Source organism: Erinaceus europaeus, chromosome 2 (genome assembly GCF_950295315.1).
Source record: "Erinaceus europaeus chromosome 2, mEriEur2.1, whole genome shotgun sequence".
Classification (NCBI taxonomy): Eukaryota; Metazoa; Chordata; class Mammalia; order Eulipotyphla; family Erinaceidae; genus Erinaceus; species Erinaceus europaeus.
In genome coordinates this window covers 184,281,739-184,303,502 of record NC_080163.1, presented here as the reverse complement: position 1 = coordinate 184,303,502, position 21,764 = coordinate 184,281,739, and the positions used below count along the sequence as shown (strand labels likewise).

Genomic DNA, 21,764 nt, shown 5'->3' with positions numbered 1-21,764 from the left:
ATAATAATAATAAAATAGACTTTGGGAACTGAGGGATAGCTCACCCAGTAGAGAGCATATTTTGACATGCAGAAGACTGAGGTTCAAACCCCCTCCCCCAGCCACCGCATGGAAACACCATGCAAAAGGGAAGCTTCACCAGTAGTGGAACAGTGCAGTGGTGTCTTTTTACCTCTCTCTCTCTCTCCCTGTCTTTCAACCTATATCTATGGGAACAAATGGAATCTGCATGGAATAGAGAAATTGGGTAGACAGGAAGTCCCTGTGAAGCTTTGAGAAAAAAAAAAAGACCCAGCTGAACTTGTATCCACAAAAGACTGCCCCCCTCTTTTATATAATCATCAACTTTCCCATAAGAACTTATAGCAACAAACTTAACAAGTTACTTTTTCTTTTGTACATACTTCTTTGGGTTATCAGCAGACTCTTGAGAAGTAGCAGATTCTAAGGCCACCAACCAAGGCCACTTTGATTACAGCAGTAGAAAGCCCTGTTTATGCTGCATTTTTCTTTAACTAAAAAGTTAACCCTTACTTTTCTCTTTAGAAATTAACCCTTGCTTGCCTCAACAGAACTTAGTCTCTTGCAGTAACCTGTCCCCACCCCCCACCCCACACACACTGCTCTAGACTCTCCCCACCAGGATACTGGTGTGTGGCCAGGGCCCACTGGCCCAGAACCTCACCACTTTCAGCCCCAGGCCTGCTCTGCTCCAGCACCTGGGAAGGCCTGGCCTGCCAGCAGGGTCTGTCTTCTAGCCTCACTCCCCACTTATCAGCATTTGTGGGGTGAGGTGGGGTGGGGGTGGGTAGGGTGTATTTGCACACAGGACCAGGCCAGGCCTGAGCAGTGATGGCTGACCCACTCTAACCCCCACCCCAGCTGGCTACTCAGCGTTTGTCCTATGACCAGCATCAAGTTTCCCATTTTTCTCTCCAGAGCTCTTGGCCAGGGAGTGGGGTGTGAGGCCTAGATGGGGGATGGGGGCTTCCGCTACAGGGCCCATCCCCCAGCACCTTAACCTCAGGTTTCTCCTTCCCCAGGCCCTGCTCAGGCTCCAGCTGGAGCTTAGAAGCTCCTGTCTCCTCCAGGGTGGCCTCTCTCAGTCCTTACTTCCAGTCACTTCCTCATTCTGTGGGACAGCCCAGCCACATCCACTGATCACTGCACTGTCCCCTCGATTCTGTGTTGTGTGTATCCTTGTCACTCTGGTTCTCTCCTCTTCTTCAGCCTTGCCATCCCCTTCTTTATTCTCCATCTTTCATCTTGGTTCTAAGGGTCAGATATCTGTCAGATCAAGGTCCTAGCTTCCAGTCCCATCTTCAGTGTCTCTCTCCTTCTAGAAAATGGGGATGATAGGAGCCGGGTGGTGGCGCACCTGGTTGAGCGCACATGTTACAGTGCACAAGGACCTGGGTTTGAGCCCCCAGTCCCCACCTACAGGGGAAAGCTTTGCGAGTGGTGAAACAGGGCTGCAGGTGTCTCTCTATCTCTCTCCCTCTCTCTCACCCCCTTCCCTCTTGATTTCTGGCTGTTTCTATCCAATAAATAAATAAATATAAAAAGTTTAAAAAAAAAAAGAAAAAGAAAATGGCGATGATAATAGCATCCCCCACATAAGGATGTCTCAAGTGCCAGTACGTCATTCATGCCCACATCCTGATGGCTCCTAATATCCTATGAACGTCACACAGTTGAGATCACCACATCCTCATAGCTGGTGCTTATAAGAGGGAACAAGACTCAGCCACTATCCCAGAAGTCTGGCTGTGTTTCATTGCCTTCTTAGTCCCACTCTATATATGAGAAAACCGAGTCCCGGAGAGTTTGAGTGACCTGTTCAAGGTTTCCCAGCCCAGGAAGGGGCAGAGCTGGTTTCAATCAAGGTCAGCCACTGACCCTGCTGTGACAAGGCTGTCTGACCACTGGCTGGGGATGGAGGTGGGACTGACACATGTACCCTTCATCTTTCAGACGCTGCCAATGGGAGCTGCATCTTGGCTTCTAGGGTGACTGGGCCCCAAATTCATTCTGGTGTTATCTGTCTCTGTCCCTCCCCTATTGTTGCCTCCTCCCTCCTGCCACCACCCACTTCAGACTTCCTCCTTCACTTGGTCAGACGCCACACCACGTCCTGCTGACCCTTGGACGGGGTGGCCAGACCGCCTGCACTATGGGGGTCCCTGGACCCTCCACCATGCTCCTGCTCCTGCCTCTCCTTCTGATTTTGGCTGGTGAGTTGGGGGCTTTTGCAGCTGCCACCTGAACCCCTGAGCTAGGTTTGGGGGGCAGGGCAGAGGGGTGGGGGCGGGTGGGGATAGGGTAGAAAGAGAGAATGCAAGGGGAGGTTAGAATTGGAACAGGTTTTCTGCCACACCCACACTCTGATTTCTGGGGGTCTCTCTCAGAGCCTCAGTCCCCAAGATTTGGCTTCCGGTAGGTGCAGGGGGGAGGGGACGCTAAGGGTGTCGCAACAGGACAAGTTGGTGTGGAAGTTGTGTAGTCCAGGGCCTTGATGACTTTGACACCAGCCCACTGAGCTCACTAGGCTTTCTCTACACAGTTGCTGTAACCTTTCCTCCCTACTTCCCATATCTACCACCCCACCAGTGAAATCCCTGTATCTTAGTTTGCCTTTCTTTTCTTTTCTCAGATTTCAGCCCTGCCCAGGCCCAGCAAGGTAGGTTTAGATGCTGGAGTCCCCCTCCCGACTTACTAAAGACCTCCTTATCCCTGCTCCTTCTCCAGCCTCTCCACACCTAGCCATGCTAACATCTTCTCCCAATCCCCAACTCCCACCCACTGTGCCATGTTCCCAGAATGCAACTGTTCAGTTGTGAGCCCAGGTGTGCTGGCGGGGATTGTGCTGGGGGACTTGGTGCTGACCCTCCTCATCGCCCTGGCGGTGTACTCCCTGGGCCGTCTGGTTCCCCAGAGCCGTGGGCCCGTGGAAGGTGAGTGATGTGGGAAGGGGTTGGCTGGCTTGGGAGACAGAGGGCTTGCCTGACAGGGAGGGCTGAACTCCCAAGTCACAACCATCCAAAGGGGTAGTGATGAGGGGCAGCTTCTGCAACAACAGAACGGCCCCCATTAACCACCCTTGTCTGTCTGCACCCCACCCCCCAGCAATGTCTAGGAAGCAGCGCATGGCTGAGACCGAGTCACCCTATCAGGTAAGAAAAGCAGCTTCTCCTCCTCACATCTCACTGTGTCTTGTGGTGTTGGTCTAAAACACCCTTTGAGTCCCTCCAGGACCTGCACCTCAAAAGCCACCTTCCCTGAAGCTCACCAAACCCTTGAAGACAAGTGGGCCACCTCCAAAGGGGCTTGTGATGGTCACTCCTGACCTTGTGTTCAGGTTAAAATGTGTGGAGAGAAAATACAGGGATGGTGGTGGCTGACCCCAGAATGTTCTGGAAAAGGTGAGCTCAGAACAAGCTGGCGTTGGCGGCAGCTCTCATTAGAGCAAAGGCCACAGATCAGCCTTTAACTTTTTTTTTTTTACTAGTGTTATCACTGAGGCTACGAATCTACTGCTCCTGGCAGCCATTTTTCTTTTTTTCCCCCTTATTCTTTCTATTTTTTAAAAAATATTTATTTATTTATTTATTCCCTTTTGTTGGCCCTTGTTGTTTTATTGTTTTAGTTATTATTGTCGTCGTTGTTGGACAGGACAGAGAGAAATAGAGGAGGGGGGAGTCGGGCTGTAGCGCAGCGGACTAAGCGCAGGTGGTGCAAAGTACAAGGACCGGCATAAGGATCCCCTTTCGAACCCCGGCTCCCCACCTGCAGGGGAGTCGCTTCACAGGCGGTGAAGCAGGTCTGCAGGTGTCTATCTTTCTCTCCTCCTCTCTGTCTTCCCCTCCTCTCTCCATTTCTCTCTGTCCTATCCAACAATGACAACAACAATAATAACTACAATAATAAAACAACAAGGGCAACAAAAGGGAATAAATAAATAAAATAAATATTTAAAAAATTAAAAAAAAAAGAAATAGAGGAGAGGAAGACAGAGAAGGGGAGAGAAAGATAGACACCTGCAGACCTGCTTCACCGCCTGTGAAGTGACTCTCCTGCAGATGGGGAGCTGGGGGCTCGAACTGGCATCCTTATGCAGGTCCTTGCGCTTTGTGCCATGTGTGCTTAACCCATTGACTTTGGTTCTGGGAGGCCCAGAAGATAGAAGGGGTTTTCCAGCTACTGAGTGTGGTGAGACATTAGGGAAATGCACCAACTCAGTGGATTTATTTATTCTTTTTACCAGAGCACTGTTCAGCTGTGGCTTATGGTGATACTGGGGACTGAATCTGGGATCTCAGGACCTTAGATGTGAAAGTCTTTTGCATAACCATTATGCTGTCTTCCCAGATCCAATTCATTTCTTGAACAATATATACACTAACTGGCAGGAGACAAAGCAGCAGAACTCAGGTCCTAGTTGAGGGAGACCAATTTGGAAGAAATTAACAGTAACTATCATTTTGGGAGGCATCAGGTTATAATAAAGCAAGCTCTATGTTAGTGACTGGAGTGGGGAGAGGGGGGACTATAGATGAAAAAAATCAAGAAATGTCCCTCTGAGGAAGTGACAGCAGCTGAGACTCAAGGAGGAGAAGGAATCACCTAGAGGAAGACAGTGGAATAGGCAAAGAGAATAAGAGTACATGCAAAGGCCCCGAGACCGGAAGTAGGGGTAGGAGAGGGCATAAAAATGATGAGGGGGAGAACATTAGATATGTGTCAATAAGATCCAGATCTTGGGCAGGGGAGATAGAATAGTGGTTATGCTAAAACTCTTTCAAGCCTGAGACTACAAAATCCAATGGCACCACCACAAGCCAGAGCTGAGCAGTGTTCTGGTAAAAAGAAAAAAAAAAGACACAGATCTCTTCCAAGGTTGAAGAAACAGCCAGTGGTCTCACAGATCATGGGAGAAGGCTGGACCCTCCCATTGATGATCCCTGCTCATGCTGGCTCTCAATCCCTTTAGGAGCTCCAAGGACAGAGGTCAGATGTCTACAGCGATCTCAACTCACAGAGGCAGTACTACAGATGAACGCAAGTCACAGCTGACAACAACCTGAGGCCTGAATCTAGCCATTCTTGACATCCAAGTCTTACTCCCAGCAACATACAGATCTATAGAGGTATCAGACCTCTTTTCATGCCACCCCCAAATAAACAATAGAATACAACACGAAGTTGAGTTATTCCTTACGCCTGGGGTGAGGGTATGAGCATATGTGGAGTTTTTGGTGTGGGCTCATGGATTAAGAAGTAACAAAATAGGAGGGAAGCTTCACAGAGAAAGGGTTCTCTGAGGAAGAATCACAACAAAAAATATTATATTTCAATTCCTTTATTGCAACCAAAAGAGAGAGTGGGTTTCCTGAGCCACCAAGAGCACTCCAAGATGACAGGGTCAGAAGTCAAAGGTTATAGTTACTAGGGTCAGCCCCGGCCACCAGGCATGTTGATGTAGATTTTGCCTTCTTCTGGAGGTGGGTGGAGGAGAAGAGGTGTGAGGCCTCCCACCCACCCACCACCCACCAGCCACTCAGCCTCCCTGGGAGACCCTCTGACTCAGGGGTTTCCTTGGGAGTTCCCCCAAAGCACCTTCCCCTGGGTTTCCCCAGCACCTCCTCCAGGGCTTCCCCGGGATCCCCTCTCTAGGGACCCTCCTCTCTAGGGACACACTCAGCCTCCAGACCCTGCCACACCCCTGCCCTCACCTTGGGTGGTCTCCACTCCTGGACATGTCCTCACAAACACCACCAGCACAATGAGCAGCGACACCAAGGCATCCACTGCCACAAGGCTTGCTAGGAGTAATGGGGAGAGGGACCCACATCCAGAGCAGGAACCTGCAGGACAGAACCAGGAAGGGAAGATGCCGAGGTGCTGTCAGACCCTGACCCTCAGTCTGTTTCTTGGGCATGGTGACTACTCCCAAAGAGAGTCTGGGGTGTGGGGGCAGAGTCCTGGGGGCTTTGATTTGGGGAGAGCAGCACATGATAGGAGACTCTGGGGGCTCCAAGTTGAGGGGTAAGCAGTGAATAGGTGTCCTGGAGAGTTGTCTGGGTTATTCTAGAACTCTGGAGTATTAGGGCTGGAAGGGGCTTCTTACCTGGGGCCGATTGAGCTGCAGCAGCTGGGGAAAGAAAGGGAAAGTGGATCAGAAGGGAAAGTGGTTCCCTAAATTTGGTACTGGGGAGAGCTGAGGTCCTGAGAAGTCATCATCTCATTGTTACTCTGGAGAGACCCAATGAGGGATGAAGGAGAGGGGGCATGCCCAGAGACAGAAACAGAAAAGCAGAAGTGGAAGCAAAGAAGCAATCAGAAAGAGAGGTTAACAGGCTAAGGCTATCCTCCCCCAAAGAACCAAGCCCAGTTGCCAGATGGGTTTTCAGGAAGAAAAAAGAGGGCACACTGAGAGAAACCACTCTTACTACCCACCCCTCCCTTCAGGTGCCACCCAAACCACCCCTTTCACAAATACTGTGCCTGCCACCCTCAGCCCCATACCCGCTGGCTTCACCTGGGAGCAAAAGCAGGAGCAGGAGGTTGCCTGAAGGGACCATGGTGGGTCTGAGCTAGAAAGGGTCTGCTCAAAGTCTTGGGTCCAGAGTAGTCCTGAGCCACTGTGGGGAAGTATAGTGCTGGCTGTATAGCGGATGTCACCCTGCTGGTGGCAAGACCATCAGTTTCCTGTGTGTGCAAGTGCGTGGGGGGGAGAAGTGGTGGGTCCTTGTCTTTCTTTGGGGACTAAACTTAGGGGTGGACTCAGGGAGAGGGGCGGAGAAGGGGAGAGAGTCAGAGAAAATAGGAAGGCTGCCATGATTGTCCAGATAGGAGGTGACAGGTGAATCAGCGTCTGGGGCCTAGGGTGACTCTGGAAAGACTTCAGAGACAGAGTCAACACAATGTGCCAATGGAGGGGATGTGGGTGTGTATAGGGGGAGTGGGAGATAAAGCTTTTGGCATAAGAATGGAAGGGAGGAGTACCGAGGGAGGGGAATGCTGAGATCCAGGCACACACACAGAGGTAGAAACACCTGGTAGGAGAAATGCCTAGTGAGGAGAGGCAGAGGACTACAACACAGCTATGAGAAGGTAAGTCTGGATTGAGTTGGCCCAGGGAGTGAATACAGACACAGACTCCCTCCCCCAACCACACCCCATACACATACCAAGTACGTGTGAAGAGGAAGAAGCTGCCAGGGAAATGGAGCAGCAAGTGAGGGAGAAGGGGCTGGGGGGTTGAAAGCAGGGTGTGGCAGAAAATAGTTTACCTGGTCAGCACTACGGATAGTGACCAGAAAGGGAACTGAGAAGCAGCCACCCACGGGGAGGTCAGTGGGCTTGAGGTTTGGGAATTCCTCCCGTTAAGTTCATAACTGCCCCACAACACCCAGCAAAGGACCCCTCCTGAAGCAATAGGTTTCTTGTTTTTTTCCCTTGCAGAGGTTTTGCTACTCCGGTTTGGCTATTACACACACACACACACACACACACACACACACACACACACACACACCTAGAGAGAGAGACAGGCTCCCTCCAGTGCGGTGGGCCAGGCTGGAGTGGGCATAACAAAGTAGGTACGCTACCCAAGTGAGCTATTTTGCCAGCACCAAGTTATTTTTTAAATGATTCATGAATAAACGAGAAGGGGGGGGTATGTAATGTGGGGGAGAAAAAATGTGAATCCTTCTATGTCACTCTTATCTACCGACCTTTCCTGCCTGGAGAACAGGAAGTTCAGATCCCCCAGGAACAGATAATACTAAATCCTCGCAGCACCTCCTCCATTGCCACCAGAGACTTAGTAGTAAGTTCAGGATCCCCCACGCTCTCCTTCATACCCTTCTCTTTCAGACTAAAGATGGGGTCCCTGGCCCCTACGTTCCGGGAAGCTGAAATGGGTCCTCAGCGCCAGCCCCGCCCCGCCCCGCCCCGCCCCGCAGGGACTGCGCGAGCTGCCAGGTGACACGGGGACTCCCGGACCTGTGGGTGGGGCTCTGACAGGACGGGGAGGTGCCAGAACCCCAGTTTAAAAACTCGCGGGGGCCCCAGGGCCAAGATCGGGGACCCGGCGGCGGCTCCGCGGGGAAACAGCGAGGCTGGCGCAGCGCCGAGGCCGGGGCCCGGGGGGCCCGCAGTCTACGCCGCGGAACCCCAGAGGTAATGAATGGGGGGCGGGGAGCTGGGGCAGGGGACCTGGCCTCCAGAGACCCGAGGGGTCCGGCGGGGGCTCCCCGTCGCGGGGCCTGAGAGTGAGGGCATCCCGTGTCTGCAGAGAGGGGGAGTCTGGACACCTGGATGGTGATGGGGTGAGGGGCTGGGATTCTGCATCCCTGGGTGTTGGGAAGGTGGGGACGGTAGAGGAGACTGGGGGTCAGGAATCCCGGGACTTAGTGGTGGTGGAGGGGGGGCTGGCTGGAGACCCCAACTCCGGGCAGGGAGGGGTGTGGACGGAGCCGTCGGGGGCGTGGCTGTTTAAAGCCTCTCCGCGGTCTGGTAGGGAACGTGGGGCGCCCGGGGATGCTGGCTGTCCGGACCCTGCTAGTGCCCCGGGATTCCCCGAGTGGCCGCCCGGCCCGGGTGCCCTGCGGGCGGGAAGTCCCCGCGTGCGGAGATTCCACGGGCGCCACGCTCGGCCGCGCGCCCCGCCCCCCCGCCGGACACCTGCTGCACAGAGGGGGCAGAGCGGGGGCGGAAGATTCCCTTGCGAGAGCGCCGTGACGTCAGCGCGTAGCGGACCCGCACTTTCCGACCTGCTCCTCCCCCTTTAACCCTTCCTCGGCCGGAACCCCGGCCTGGGGAGCGAGGATTGAGCTCCAGGATTCGCGACTTGCGTGCTCTGGACACCTGTCAACTGGACTCCCTGGCCTCAGGGAGCAGGAGGCTGAGGGTGGGGACCCCTGGCTTTGGGGAACGGGGTACTCTGCTCCTAGACTCCTGCAGAAGGGAGCCTGATTTTGGGGTCCGAAACGGGAGGAGGAGATGGCACCCTTGGGTACCTGATGAATTGGGGATGGTGGAGTGGGTACTGCCCTTGAGGTTCCTCCGGGAGAGGAGCTGGGGCCGCTGACTCCAGGCTTCCCGAGCAAAGAGCATCTGGCAGGCACAGAGATGTGGGACCTAGACTTGCATCTCCAGGGAGGCCCCCACCCTCACCCCAAGGCTTCAGGACCTGAAGAGCTGGGGGTGAGGAGGGATTTTTTTTTCAATTACGGAGGGGGTGGAGTGGAACTGCAGAGGTGCCCCTCACCTTCCTCAGTTTCCACGACGCTGATGGAAAATTGGGTCGGAGGGGAAAGCGTGGAGCGAAGGGAAGGAAACGGCGGAGGCGGGCGCCGCACCCGGAATCTTAACTTGCTGTGTGTGTGCGCCAGTTTTTCCGCGCGGGAGGCCGAGGAGGGCGCCCAGCCCACACCCCAGCGCACCGGAGTGACTAAGGGCTGCGGTGCCTTCATCCCACCCCACCCCCTTCCCCCAGTGAGCCGGAATGAACGCAGCCACTGTCCATCACAGACAGTGAAGAAGCTCCTGGAAGAACAGAGGCGCCGCCAGCAGCAGCCTGACGCTGGGGGGCTACAGGTGAGGCCTGGGGAGCCCTGTCAACCTCTGCACGGAGGATACTTGTTTCCTGTTGGGCCCTGTCTGGATGACTGTGGAGGAAGCGGCTGCCAGATCATTCACTCACATTCTTTTTTTTTTTTTTTTGTACTCTACAGGGACAGTTCTCACCACCCCCACCTCTGTCCCTGACCCCCTCTGTGAATGAAGGGGAGGCTGGTAAGTCTGGACAGCTACCTGGTTCCATCAGCTCCGACCCCCTGAACTTCCTTCAGACAGGCAAACATCCCAGCTCTTGAAACTTTGAGATCTTAAGTGATGGGCTTTCCTTTTTGCTGAGACCCAGTAGAATTTTAACCTTCCAGTGCCTCTGGAGCCTATTAGGTTATGCACGTAGTCCTTTAGGGGGAGTCCCAGGGACCCAGCCCTTTTGATGCCACAGGAAGCTAGAATGTCAACCTTTTAATGGCTCTGAATTCTTTTGAACGGTTTATTGATTTAATAGTGAAAAAGAGAGAGGAGCCAAAGTATCACTCTGGTGATTTAATGTTAAGGGTCAAACTTGGAACCACAGGCTTGAGAGTCCAACACTTAGAACTTTGTCTTCTGCACCTCCTGAACTGCATAGGATCCTTCCTTCCTTTTCCCTTTATTCTCCTCCTCTTCTTTTATTTATTTTTATTTTTATTTATTTATTTATTTACCAGAGCACTGCTCAGCTTGGGCTTATGGTGGTACAGGAGCTTAAACCTGGGACTTCAGAGCCTCAGGCTTGAGAGACTCTTTGCATAACCATTATGCTTTGTACCCCACGCCCTCTCTTCCTTTATTTTTATAGATTTATTTAATTAGGCTAGCAAAATAGCTCACCTGAATAGTGTGCTACTTTGCCAAGTGTGTGACCCAAGTTTGAGTTCTGTCCCCAGTGCATTTTTTAAAAAATATTTTTTAAACATTTTTTTTATTTATTTATTTTCCCTTTTGTTGCCTTTTTTTTTTTTAACTGTTGTTGTAGTTATTGTTGTTGTTATTGCTGTTGTTGTTGGATAGGACAGAGAGAAGTGGAGAGGAGAGAGGGGGGAAGAAATATAGACACCTGCAGACCTGCTTCACCACCTGTGAAGCGACTCTCCTGCAGGTGGGAAGCTGGGGGCTCAAACTGGGATCCTAACTCCAATCCTTGTTAGTAGTGTGCTTAACCCGCTGCACTACTGCCCGACTCCCCTGTCCCCAGTACATTTAAGGAAGCTTTGATGCTGTGGTCTCTTCCACTTTCTTTGCCTCCTGGTCTATCTGAAATAAAAATAGAAATTTAAAAAATGTGTTAACTAACTTTGTATGAGGTAGATGGTTTCACGAGAGAGATGTCAGAGCATCACTCTAGCACATGCGGCACCCAGCATCAAACTGAGAGCCTTGGGCACACTAGTCCTGTGCTCCACTAGCTGAGCAGTTTCTCATGCCACAATGTCGCAGGATTATAGGTCCCAGCCCCTTTGTGTATCAAAAGTACTGACTTCCAGTTCCTTGGAAGATTCTGGCCCTCACTCTGCTCCTTACGCCTTGACTGTGCCTTCCCTAACTCAGTCCCGCTCCTCCTCACCCATAGGCCATACTCACTTCCCAGTGCACCAGGAGCCTCTGAGCTCTGGATCCAGCAACCTGGCCCCCCCAGCGAGCTTTCCAGACTGGGACCCCAACACGCCTGCTGCCTACACAGAAAGCTCCTATTCTTACCCTACTTCTGCTGCTGAAACTTTCCTGACTCCTGACTTCTACCCACCCTTGGACCCAGGGCGTCTGGGACCATTCCCCTCTGGGATGGAGGTGAGTGAAATTCAGAGTGTGAACAGGAAGCTCGAGGTCCCCTAACCTTCCCAGTCACCCTCGGGCGGCATTCTAAGATACCTGGGTTAGGATCCCATTTCTCTGATGGCAGAACTGAACCCCAGATGAGATGCCCAGCCACACCTGGCACTCTTTGTGTGTGTATGTGTGTGTGTGTGATGGCTGGGGAAGAAAGAAATGGAACTGACTCTCCCTACCACCTGCACCCTTAGGACCCCCTGGATACCCGGCTCTGTGCAGAACCTCTTCTACCTCATACAGGAGCCTGGAGAGGCTCTGGACTCTCCTCAGGACCCCCACAGCTGCCCCCTGTGGTTACTGGACCATCCCTGGACACAGCCCGTGCTCACATGCTGGCTCTGGGGCCACAGCAGCTGCTGGCCCAGGATGAGGAAGGAGACACGTGAGTATAGGACAAGGCTATGAACCTTTTTTCTGCCAGGGACCATTTGGATATTTATAACATCATTCATCAGACTTACAAAATAGCTTTAAAATTAGCATTTGTTGTTATGCATATAGAAACTATTGTATTTACTGTCAAATGTAAAACATTAATTCCCCAATAAAGAAATTTAAAAAAAAATTAGCATTTGGGTGGTAGCGCAGCGGGTTAAGCACAGCCAAGGACTGGTGTAAGGATCCCGGTTCCAGCCCTTGGCTCCCCACCTGCAGGGGAGTCGCTTCACAGGCGGTGATTCAGGTCTGCAGGTGTCTATCTTTCTCTCCCCCTCTCTGTCTTCCCCTCCTCTCTCTCCATTTCTTTCTGTCCTATCCAACAACATCAATAACAGCAACAATGGGAATAAATAAAAATTTAAATTTAAAAAAAAATTAGCATTTGTAGGGGGCTGGGTGTAGTGGTGCACCTGGTTGAATGCACACATAGTGTGCAAGCACCTGGGTTCAAGCCCCCTGGTCCCTATCTGCAAGGGAGAAGCTTAATGAGTGGTGACACAGTGCTTCAGGTATCTCTGTCTCTCCCTCTCTATCTCCCCCTTTTCTCTAGATTAGATTTCTCTCTCCTCTATCCAATAAATGAATGAAATATTTTTTAAAAATTAACAGTGGCACACCTGGTTGAGTGTACACATTATCATCTGCAAGACTCTGGGTTCAAGCCCCCAATACCACCTACAGGGAGAAACTTCATAAACAGTGAAACAGTGCTGGAGATTCCTCTCTTTCTCACTCTCTCCTCCCCGACCCCTTTCATTTTCTCACTGTCTTATCCCATGAAATGAGGGGGCCCAGTAAAGAAAAAAAAAATGGCCTCAGGAGCATTGGATTTGTTGTACAGATATCAGCTTCAGCAATAACCCTAGTGGCAAAAAAATAAAACTACATAATATAGGCACTTACTGTTGCTATGAAAAAAAAAAAAACTCCTGGATTTATTGAATTTTGAGTCCTGCCTTGGCAGGACTAGACCAAATGATTTCAGGGATGTTCCCCACCCCATTATAGGAGAGCAGAGTCCAAGGCTCCAGGCTCAGCTGAGGGTCTTTGCTCACTGTTGTCCCCCACCTGTCCCCAGGCTCCTGCATCTGTTTGCAGCTCGGGGACTGCGCTGGGCAGCATATGCCGCCGCAGAGGTGCTCCAAGTGTACAAACATCTGGACATTCGAGAGCATAAGGGCAAGGTGAGGTCTGGACTCTGACTCCTGGATTTGAGGGACTGGGATCCTTTTTTTCACAGAGGAGGAGGTTGAGGACCCAGACTAACCTTTGCTGTCACCTACAGACACCTCTCCTGGTGGCTGCTGCTGCCAACCAGCCCCTGATTGTGGAGGACCTGCTGAACCTGGGAGCAGAGCCCAATGCTACTGACCATCAGGGACGTTCTGTCTTGCACGTGGCCGCTACGTATGGGCTCCCAGGAGTTCTCTCGGTATGGCCACCTGGAAGATGGGGCGGGGAATGGGTTGGATTGGCTTTCCAGATCCCAGCTTCCAAGGCTAGCAGACCCAGGGAGATCCTAAATCAGCACTCTACCTTTTTTCCTTCCAGGCTGTGCTCAACTCAGGGGTTCGAGTTGACCTGGAAGCCAGAGACTTCGAGGGTAAGCTGGGTGGTAGGCAGGAGTGACAGGTATGGTGGGCAGGGTTGGTGGGGTGGGTGCTTCTGGTACAGAACCCTCACTGTCTCCCTTTTGCAGGCCTCACCCCACTCCACACAGCCACCCTGGCTCTCAATGTTGCTATGCACCCACCGGACCCATGTCCTCGGATGCTGAGTGCCCAGGCACGAGATAGGCTAACCTGTGTTCAGATGTTGCTGCACATGGGTGCTGATCACACCAGCCAGGTAAGCTGGGTGACCAGCCCCTCGGAGGGGAGAGGATGCACAGGGATAGAGGGCTCCTGGATCTCCAGGGATTCCAAATGTTAATTTTGCTACTTCATAGGTCGTGACTTAGTGTGCATAACTTCATAACTCTCTGTGCCCTAGTTGTCAACTTAGAATATTACTGAACTTAGCTTATATTTATCAAGCTCTTTTTTTTTTTTAAATTGCCACCAGGGTTATCACTAGACTCAGTGTCTACATGATGGTTCTGCTGCTTCCAGTGGCATTTCCCACCTCACACCACCCCCTTTTTCTTTCACTTTTTCTCTTTTGGATAGTAACAGAGAAATTGAGAGGGAAAGGGAAGATAGAGAGGGAGAGATAAAAATACCTACAGTATTGCTTCACTGTGAGTGAAGCTTCCCCTACTACAGGTGGGGACTGGGGTCTTAAACCCAGGTCCTTCCTTGCTCATGGCAATGTGTACATACTACCCAGTGCACCACTACCTGTCTATAGGCTTTTTTTTTTTTTTAACCAGAGAACCTCTCAGATCTGGCTTATGGTGGTGCAGGGGATTGAACCTGAGACCTTGGAACCTCAGACATGAGAATCTGTTTGCAAAACCATTATGCTATCTCCCTCATCCTTCTAGCATTAAAACACACACACACACACACACACATTTTTATTTGTTAATAACATAGAGAGGAGAGTAGACTGGGAGGTGGCAGAGTGGATAAAGCATTGGACTCTCGAGCATGAGGTCCTGAGTTCAATCCCTAGCAGCACATGTACCAGAGTGAAAATCTGGTTCTTTCTCTCCTATCTTTCCCATGAATAAATAAATTGTAAAAGAATAATAATAACATAGAGAAGAGAAGGAGAGAGACCAGAAATCATACTGGCACATTCAATGCCAGGGATTGAACCCAGGACCTCATACTTATAAATACACCTACTGCACCAACTATATTTATCTCCCCAGCTACTTAGCACTTTTTATTCATTAAACACTGGGCTTCATGGATTAACTTACTGAATCCTCACAAACACTTTTTGTTCCATTATTACTTTCTCTAATTTCTGTTTTTTTCCCCGTTATTGGTGGTAGTGGGGGAATTAATGATTTGTTAATTAATAGTAGTTGGTACATATGTAACATTTTTCAGTTTTCTGCCTAACACTCTAACCGCTCATTTAGATCCTCCTCCACCATCATATTCCAAGACCTGAATACCCCCTCTTCCCGCAGCCCCAGAGTCTTTTACTTTGGTGCAATACACCAGATACAGTCCAAGTTCTGCTTTGTTTTTCCCTCTGTTCTTATTTTTCAACTTCTGTCTGTGAGTGAGATAATCCCATATTCATCCATCTCTTTCTGGTTTATCTCACTTAACAGAATTCCCTCAATGTCTATCCAAGATGAGGTGAAGAAGGTGGATTCATAATTTTTAATAGTTGAGTAGTATTCCATTGTGTATATATACCACAACTTACCCAGCCACTCATGTGGTGTAAAAGATAAGAGCTAGAGCCAGAGAAATAGCTTAATTTGTGGGGTGTCTGCCTTGTCATGTTTGAGAACCTTGCCAGGTTTGAGAGCCCCAACACCATATGGGAAGTGCTACATGGCACTGAGGAAAACTCCAGTGCTGTGGTGTCTCTCTGTCTCTTTTAGTCTGTCTTTATAAATGAAAAAGACATGTCACCATATGTAAGGACCCAGGTTTGAGCCCTCAGTCCTCACCTGCAGAGAGGAGCTTCATGAGTGTCAAAAAAAGTGTCTTTCTTTTCCTCCCTATCTCCTCTTCAATCTCCTGTCAATTTCTTTTTTAAAAATACTTTGATTATTTTTGTTTATTTATGTATTTGATATAGACAGCCAGAAATCGAGAGGGAAAGGGGAGATAGAGAGGGAGACAGACAGAGAGACACCTATAGTACTGCTTCACCACTTGCAAAGCTTTCCCTCTGCAGGTAGGGACCAAGGATTCGAACCCCAGTCCTTGTGCGTTGTAACATGTGCGCTCAACCAGGTGTGCCACCACCTGGTCCCCCTCTCAATTTCTCTTTATCCTCAAATAAAAAGGAAGAAAAATGGCTGCCAGGAACAGCGAATTGGTCGGTAGGCGCACCAAGCCCCAGTGATAACCCTTGTGGCAATAAAAAAAAAAAAGTCAGCCTGGAGTGACTCCATGATGCCTAGATAAATAAATAAAAGATGAAAACTCTTTAGTCTCGTTACCCAACTTCAGCACTCATTATTCCATCTTAGTAATAATAATAATAATAAAAGACAGAAACAGTAACCTCAAAATATCAAATACCTTGGCTGTGTTCAAATTTCCACTTGACTCTGAAACAGTATACATAGAATTGTTTTTTTCACTAAAAACCTCCTAGGCACAAGGCCCAAGTTCAAGCCCCAGGTCCCCCATTTGCAGGGACTAGGCCTTACATATGGTTATGTGTCTGCTCAACCAGGTGGGCTACCACCTGGCCCCAAGAAAAGGAACCTTTTTCCCAAAGACACTTGGGCTGAAAAACTCTCATAGTGAATGTACAGCTCTTTGGTCATGTGATGTGAAAGGCATCCTTTCTGAACATGGTCCCTCCGAAGTGTACAACACACACAGCTGTGTGAGACACCCTGAGTTGGGACTGGCAAAGGAGGAAACAGGGTCTTTAATGACTCTTGGGCCCTGTGGAAGACAGAGGGAGACAGAAGACTGGCCTGACCCCTTGGCATATTTCCACTCACACAGGAGATTAAAAGCAACAAGACTGTTCTGCACTTGGCTGTGCAGGCCGCCAACCCTACCCTGGTCCAGCTGCTGTTGGAGCTTCCACGGGGAGACCTGCGGGCCTTTGTCAACATGAAGGTGAGTGCAGACTGGAAAATGGGGGGGTGTGTGAGATGTGCCCTGGTGTGAGTCCCCTGGGCCACAGCCATGAAGAGACAAGATATGTGGGGGCCAGGTGGTGGTACACTTGGCTGAATGCACATGTCACCATGCTCAAGGGCCTGGATTTGAGCCCCTACTCCCCACCTGCCATGGGACGCTTCAGGAGTCATAAAGCAGGTCCGTAGGTGTCTTTCTTCCTGTCTATCTCCCCCTCCCTTCTCAATTTTTCTCTGTCCTATCTAATAAAATAGGAAGAGGGGAAGAATGGCCACAAGGAGGGGTGTATTTGTAGTGCTGGCACTGAGCCTCAGTGATAACTGTAGTGGCAATAAAAATTTAAAAACGTGGGAGTCGGGCGTTAGCTCAGCGAGTTAAGCGCATGTGGCGCAAAGCACAAGGACCGGCCTAAGGATCCTGGTTCGAGCCCCTGGCTCCCCTCCTGCAGGGGAGTCACTTCACAGGCGGTGAAGCAGGTCTGCAGGTATCTATCTTTCTCTCCCCCCTGTCTTCCGCATCTCTCTCCATTTCTCCCTGTCCTAACAACGACAACATCAATAACAACAACAATAATAATAGCTACAACAACAATTTAAAAAAAGAGGAAATAAATAAAAATTTAAAAACGTGATGGGCTATGTAGGATGTGGATGTAGACTGGGGGGTGTGTAGGATGTAGAGCGGGATCATTGGGGATCTGGTTGTGAAAGGGGGCAGGAGGGACTTGAGGACCCAGGCCAGCCAAGTAGAGCCTCACGAGCCCTCCCCACTGTCCACAGGCCCATGGGAACACAGCCCTGCACATGGCAGCCGCCCTGCCTCCTGGACCAACCCAGGAGGCTATTGTGCGGCGCCTGCTGACTGCTGGGGCAGATCCGACACTGCGCAACCTGGAGAATGAGCAGCCTGTTCACCTGCTACGTTCTGGCCCGGGCCCCGAGGGGGTGAGCACTGATCCCACCCATTTCTGACTTTCCAGGGTGGTCTTGACCTTCCCATAATCCTGACCTTAATGTGTGGCCTCTATTTCCAACCCCAAACCCTGACCTCAGGGTGTGACCTTTGACCTCTAAGTAGGACTCCTAGCCTTTGAAGCTGAGTCCTTAGGGGAGGGGGGAAGTCTGCCTTTGGCTTTCTGCTGAAGTCTTATCCCAGACTGGGAACTCCCAACCCCACAGTACCTTCCCCTTCATCCCCTACTTTTGACTGCTGAGCTTTTTCTCAGTGTGTGAACCCACACCTTCACTTTCACCTCTAGTCCAGACGCGGAACCTCTGACCTTCAAATCCAATTCACTTCTCTTAGCTTTTCTCTGAGCCCAAACCTCACAGGGTATATTCCCCTACTTAAAAAAAAAAAAGGTGGGGGTAGATAGCATAATGGTTATGAAATGACCGGAGGCTCCAAAGTTTTAGGTTCAATCCCCTGTACCACCATAACCCAGAGCTGAGCAGTGCTCTGGTAAAGAAGAAAAAAATTGTTTATTTATTTATTGATTAGAGACAAAGAAAAATGAGAGGGGCAGGGGAGATGGAGGGGAAGAAAGACAATAGATACCTTTGGGGACATTGTTTTTCCTCTCATGAAGTTTCCCCCTGCAGGTGGGAGTGGGAGCTTGTGTCCTTGTGTATTGTAGCATGCTGCACTCCACCAGCTGCGCCATCTTTCCACCTTCCTCCTCCGCAACTTCACCTTCTGACCTTCCATATTTCTCCCCCTGCCTTGTTTTCTTTACAGCTCCGGCAGCTATTGAAGAGGAGCCGTGTGGCGCCCCCAGGTCTGTCCTCTTAGGACTCAAATCCAGAACCTGGACTGATTTTTCCAGTCCCCACCGTCCTGTGGGACAGTCAGCGTATGCTATTGTTGCAAATTCATGATAATGTATGTGGAATGTCCTGCCATTGGGGTCTTACATTAAAACCCCAGAATGGCTGCTGGGAGGGGTAAACAATCCCCAATATTTGGGGTAATGTGATACCCCTCTTCCATCCACAAGGAGCCCCTTGATGATTTCTGTGAAATCGAGGCCCCTTGCCTGTTTCTGTGAAACACCCTGGATACCTAGCGCTTTCCCCTCTGGGATCAGTTGGAATTCCCTCCCCTGACTCTTCTTACCTGGAACCCCAGATGTAAATTCCCTACAGGGTACTTAGAACACCCCAAAAGCATAAACCCCAATAGCATTTTAATAGACCTCCTAGGATGACACCCAACCCTCCCCAGGACCCACACTCTCAGGTCCTTCATCCTGAGACATAGTCAGGACTCTTTTAGAATCCTTAGGTCCTCCTGCTTCCTAATTCAGAATTCAGCAGGCCCCTGCCCCAGGCCTCAGCACTCCAGTGAATCCCTCCCCTCTTAGAAACTCCCCATTAAACTCAATTTGGACTTGAATTGTTGCTTAATCTCTGGGGCATTGGTGTCTGAACGCATGTGACAGTGGCTCCTGACTCTGGAGTCATGTCTGGATGAGTGTGCCTGGGTGGGTAGGATGTGTATAGACACTGGGGGCTGAATCCCAGGCACTTCTCACCTGTCAGCACCTGGTGGTCTGACTGCCAGGGGCCATCACAGGAGTCTCTCTGCCTGTGGCCATTCCCAGAGCACCAGTACCTGCTCTGCCCTTGCTCTGAGTGTAGCAAGCCGTAACTGCCAACAAGTTCATCTCACATCCCAGCCATGACTGACGGGAGGTGGCACAGATTCCTCTAGCTCCCTCACTCAGTGGAGAGCATGCTGAAGTGTGTGTGTGGTGGTATCATTATCATTATTTTTATAAATACTTTGATTTCGTTTTAATGGAAGTGATACAAAGAGGAAAAATATAGAGAAAGACCAGAGCACTGCTCAGTTCTGGCTTGTGGTGGTGGTGGTAGGAATTGAACCTGAGTCCTTGCACATGGTAATGTGTATACTTAACCACTGTGCTACTGCCCAGTCCCAGAATATGTTGTATTTCATCAGTTCCAAGAATTTAGATGGAATTCATCTTATATTCCACTGTATGACTTTATAAATTCTGCATACTTTTTTACATTGTGGTACATAAAATAATGACATTTGGGGCTGAAGAGAGAGTTCACTGGTAGGATGCCAGCTTTGCCACGCTCAGCCCCAGTTTGAGTCCTGCGTCATAGGGATGGTGCTATGTCACCCCACTCCATCCCCACCCCCCACTACCTGATTGAAAAAAGGGGCCCAGAGAGGTAGAATTGCACATGTGTGGGGCTCCATTTCTTACTTAATTTTATTTACTTATTAATGAGAGGGAGGGGAAGAGAGAGAGAACCAGATATCACTCTGGTACATGTACTGCTGGGGATCAAACTCAGGCTAGAGAATCTATCTAGCAACTCATTCACTGCACCGCCTCCCAGACTACAGTGGGGCTCCATTTCTACACACACAGAATGTGCATATTTCATTGTTGACAGTGACTTATATTCTGTTAATGTATATAACAAGTAGCAACACACCTACAACAATTTCACATGATAAAATATCTCAGAAAAGGTGCCTTATTAAAAGAAAAATTAACACATTTTTCTCTGGGAAAAGAAGGATATCTTGTGGGCATAAGAACATTAGATGAACAAAGCAAAGTCATTTTTCCTATTGGAAATTAAACAATAGCATTTTTATAAAAAAAAGTTAATTACTCTAAGTGTTGCCATTAAAATGTAAACATTGTTAAGGAACCACCACTGAACATATTGAGCAAAATGATCTTTCATTTCCTACCTACTGGGAGCTTATCCATTATCATCCTTGGTTGTGAAAACACAAAGGCAGCTTTTCCTTTCTGTGGTACTGGACAAATTTTGCTAGGGTCATCTGAGTACAACTGAAGCTATAACCAGTATCAGAATGATATTGCAAACTGGGTTCTAACTTGTATCACTTAGGCATCTTACTCTCAGTAACTACCATGTATAATTAACACACATGACCTATATTTATATGCATATGTTGTAAAGAGCAGCTGTAAGCTGACAGGTCTTTCACTCCTTTGGGAGAACTAGAAATAGAGTGAAGGGAATCATGTTGACTGAAATAAGCCAGGAGAAGAAGTAATACTAGATGACCTCACCCACAGATGGGATCTAGGAAATAAAGCAAAGGGTAATTCAGGGTGAAATAGCAATGGACTGCAGTCTATTGCAGAGGATTTGGGGACTCAGAAGGGAGAGGGGAAGGTTGTCGTTTTAAGTCCCTGTGGTAGAATAGGATGGTTTGGGGAGGATGAGAGATACTGACACCTATCTCAGAATGTGGAAATGTGTAGTGACAATCCTATAAGATCGGCGTCCCCGCAATAATGTGACGCTTCAGTTATTTTTTTTCTCCTAGGCAAAAAAAAAAAAAAAAAAAAAAAGCACTGAGGGCTCAGTGCTTGCACTATGAATCCACTATTCCTGGCATCCTTTTTTTTTTTTTTTTAATTTTATTGGCTGGGACAGAGAGAAATTGAAAAAGGAAGGAAGATAGGGAGAGACACCCACAGACTTGCTTCATTGCTTGTAAAGCTTTCCTCTTGCAGGTGGGAAGCCGGGGGTGGGGGGGCTCAAACCAGGATCCTTGTGCGGCTGCTTGCACTTCATACTATGTGCACTTAATCCAGTGTGCCACTGCCCGGCCTCCTTAAGTTGAAATTTTTTTTAATATTTATTTATGAGAAAGATAGAGGGAGAGAGAAAGAACCAGACATCACTCTGGCACATGTGCTGCCGGGGATCGAACTCGGGACCTCATGCTTGAGAGTCCAAAGCTTTACCACTGCGCCACCTCCCGGACCACAAGTTGAAATTTTTAATTAACTAAAAGAATTAGAAATAGTACTCCCTCCTGAAGCCATCCGTCAGAAAACTGCTGTTCAGACATTAGTTTATGACACATTACTGCCACCTTCTGGGAAGTTGTGGTAAAAGTGAAAACGTTCAGTGTTTTAGAGGCGTATCACCTGCAATTTTGCAGTGCAAACCTGAACAGCAGGTTTGCAAATATTTCAGAGTACAGACACTGAGCAGTTGGCGTGAGTTGAACTGCTGACTTTGACCCTTAGCTCTTAGCTCCCAGGTTCAATTCCCAGCACCACCTAAAGCCATAGCTGAGTAGTGCTGTGGCAAACAACAACAAAAT

General features: G+C 49.5%; 3 protein-coding genes across 4 annotated transcripts; 2 read left to right on the top strand and 1 right to left on the bottom strand.

Moving 5' to 3' along the window:
* Positions 1-1,803: 1,803 nt before the first annotated feature.
* TYROBP (transmembrane immune signaling adaptor TYROBP) lies at positions 1,804-5,195 on the top strand. Its single transcript, XM_007536900.3, has 6 exons — positions 1,804-1,886; positions 1,975-2,234; positions 2,654-2,680; positions 2,820-2,954; positions 3,127-3,173; positions 4,991-5,195. Exons 2-6 carry the CDS (start codon positions 2,174-2,176, stop codon positions 5,054-5,056), a joined length of 336 nt encoding a protein of 111 aa, XP_007536962.1. The 5' UTR covers positions 1,804-1,886; positions 1,975-2,173; the 3' UTR covers positions 5,057-5,195.
* A 146-nt stretch (positions 5,196-5,341) lies between these two features.
* On the bottom strand, positions 5,342-7,964 carry HCST (hematopoietic cell signal transducer). Of its 2 annotated transcripts, none has more exons than XM_060185778.1 (5): positions 7,737-7,964; positions 6,539-6,682; positions 6,128-6,151; positions 5,733-5,864; positions 5,342-5,495 (listed from the first exon to the last, which is right to left on the bottom strand). In XM_060185778.1, exons 2-5 carry the CDS (start codon positions 6,579-6,581, stop codon positions 5,452-5,454), a joined length of 243 nt encoding a protein of 80 aa, XP_060041761.1. In that variant the 5' UTR covers positions 6,582-6,682; positions 7,737-7,964; the 3' UTR covers positions 5,342-5,451. The 2 variants fall into 2 exon arrangements, with proteins under 2 accessions (XP_060041761.1, XP_016049701.1); XM_016194215.2 differs by having other exon boundaries at positions 6,539-6,641.
* Positions 7,965-9,218: 1,254 nt separating this feature from the next.
* NFKBID (NFKB inhibitor delta) lies at positions 9,219-19,019 on the top strand. Its single transcript, XM_016194214.2, has 11 exons — positions 9,219-9,603; positions 9,741-9,801; positions 11,192-11,409; positions 11,643-11,833; positions 12,968-13,073; positions 13,175-13,321; positions 13,441-13,492; positions 13,589-13,737; positions 16,488-16,604; positions 17,405-17,569; positions 18,363-19,019. The coding sequence occupies exons 1-11, from the start codon at positions 9,298-9,300 to the stop codon at positions 18,414-18,416; spliced, it is 1,566 nt and encodes a 521-aa protein (XP_016049700.2). The 5' UTR covers positions 9,219-9,297; the 3' UTR covers positions 18,417-19,019.
* Positions 19,020-21,764: the final 2,745 nt, after the last annotated feature.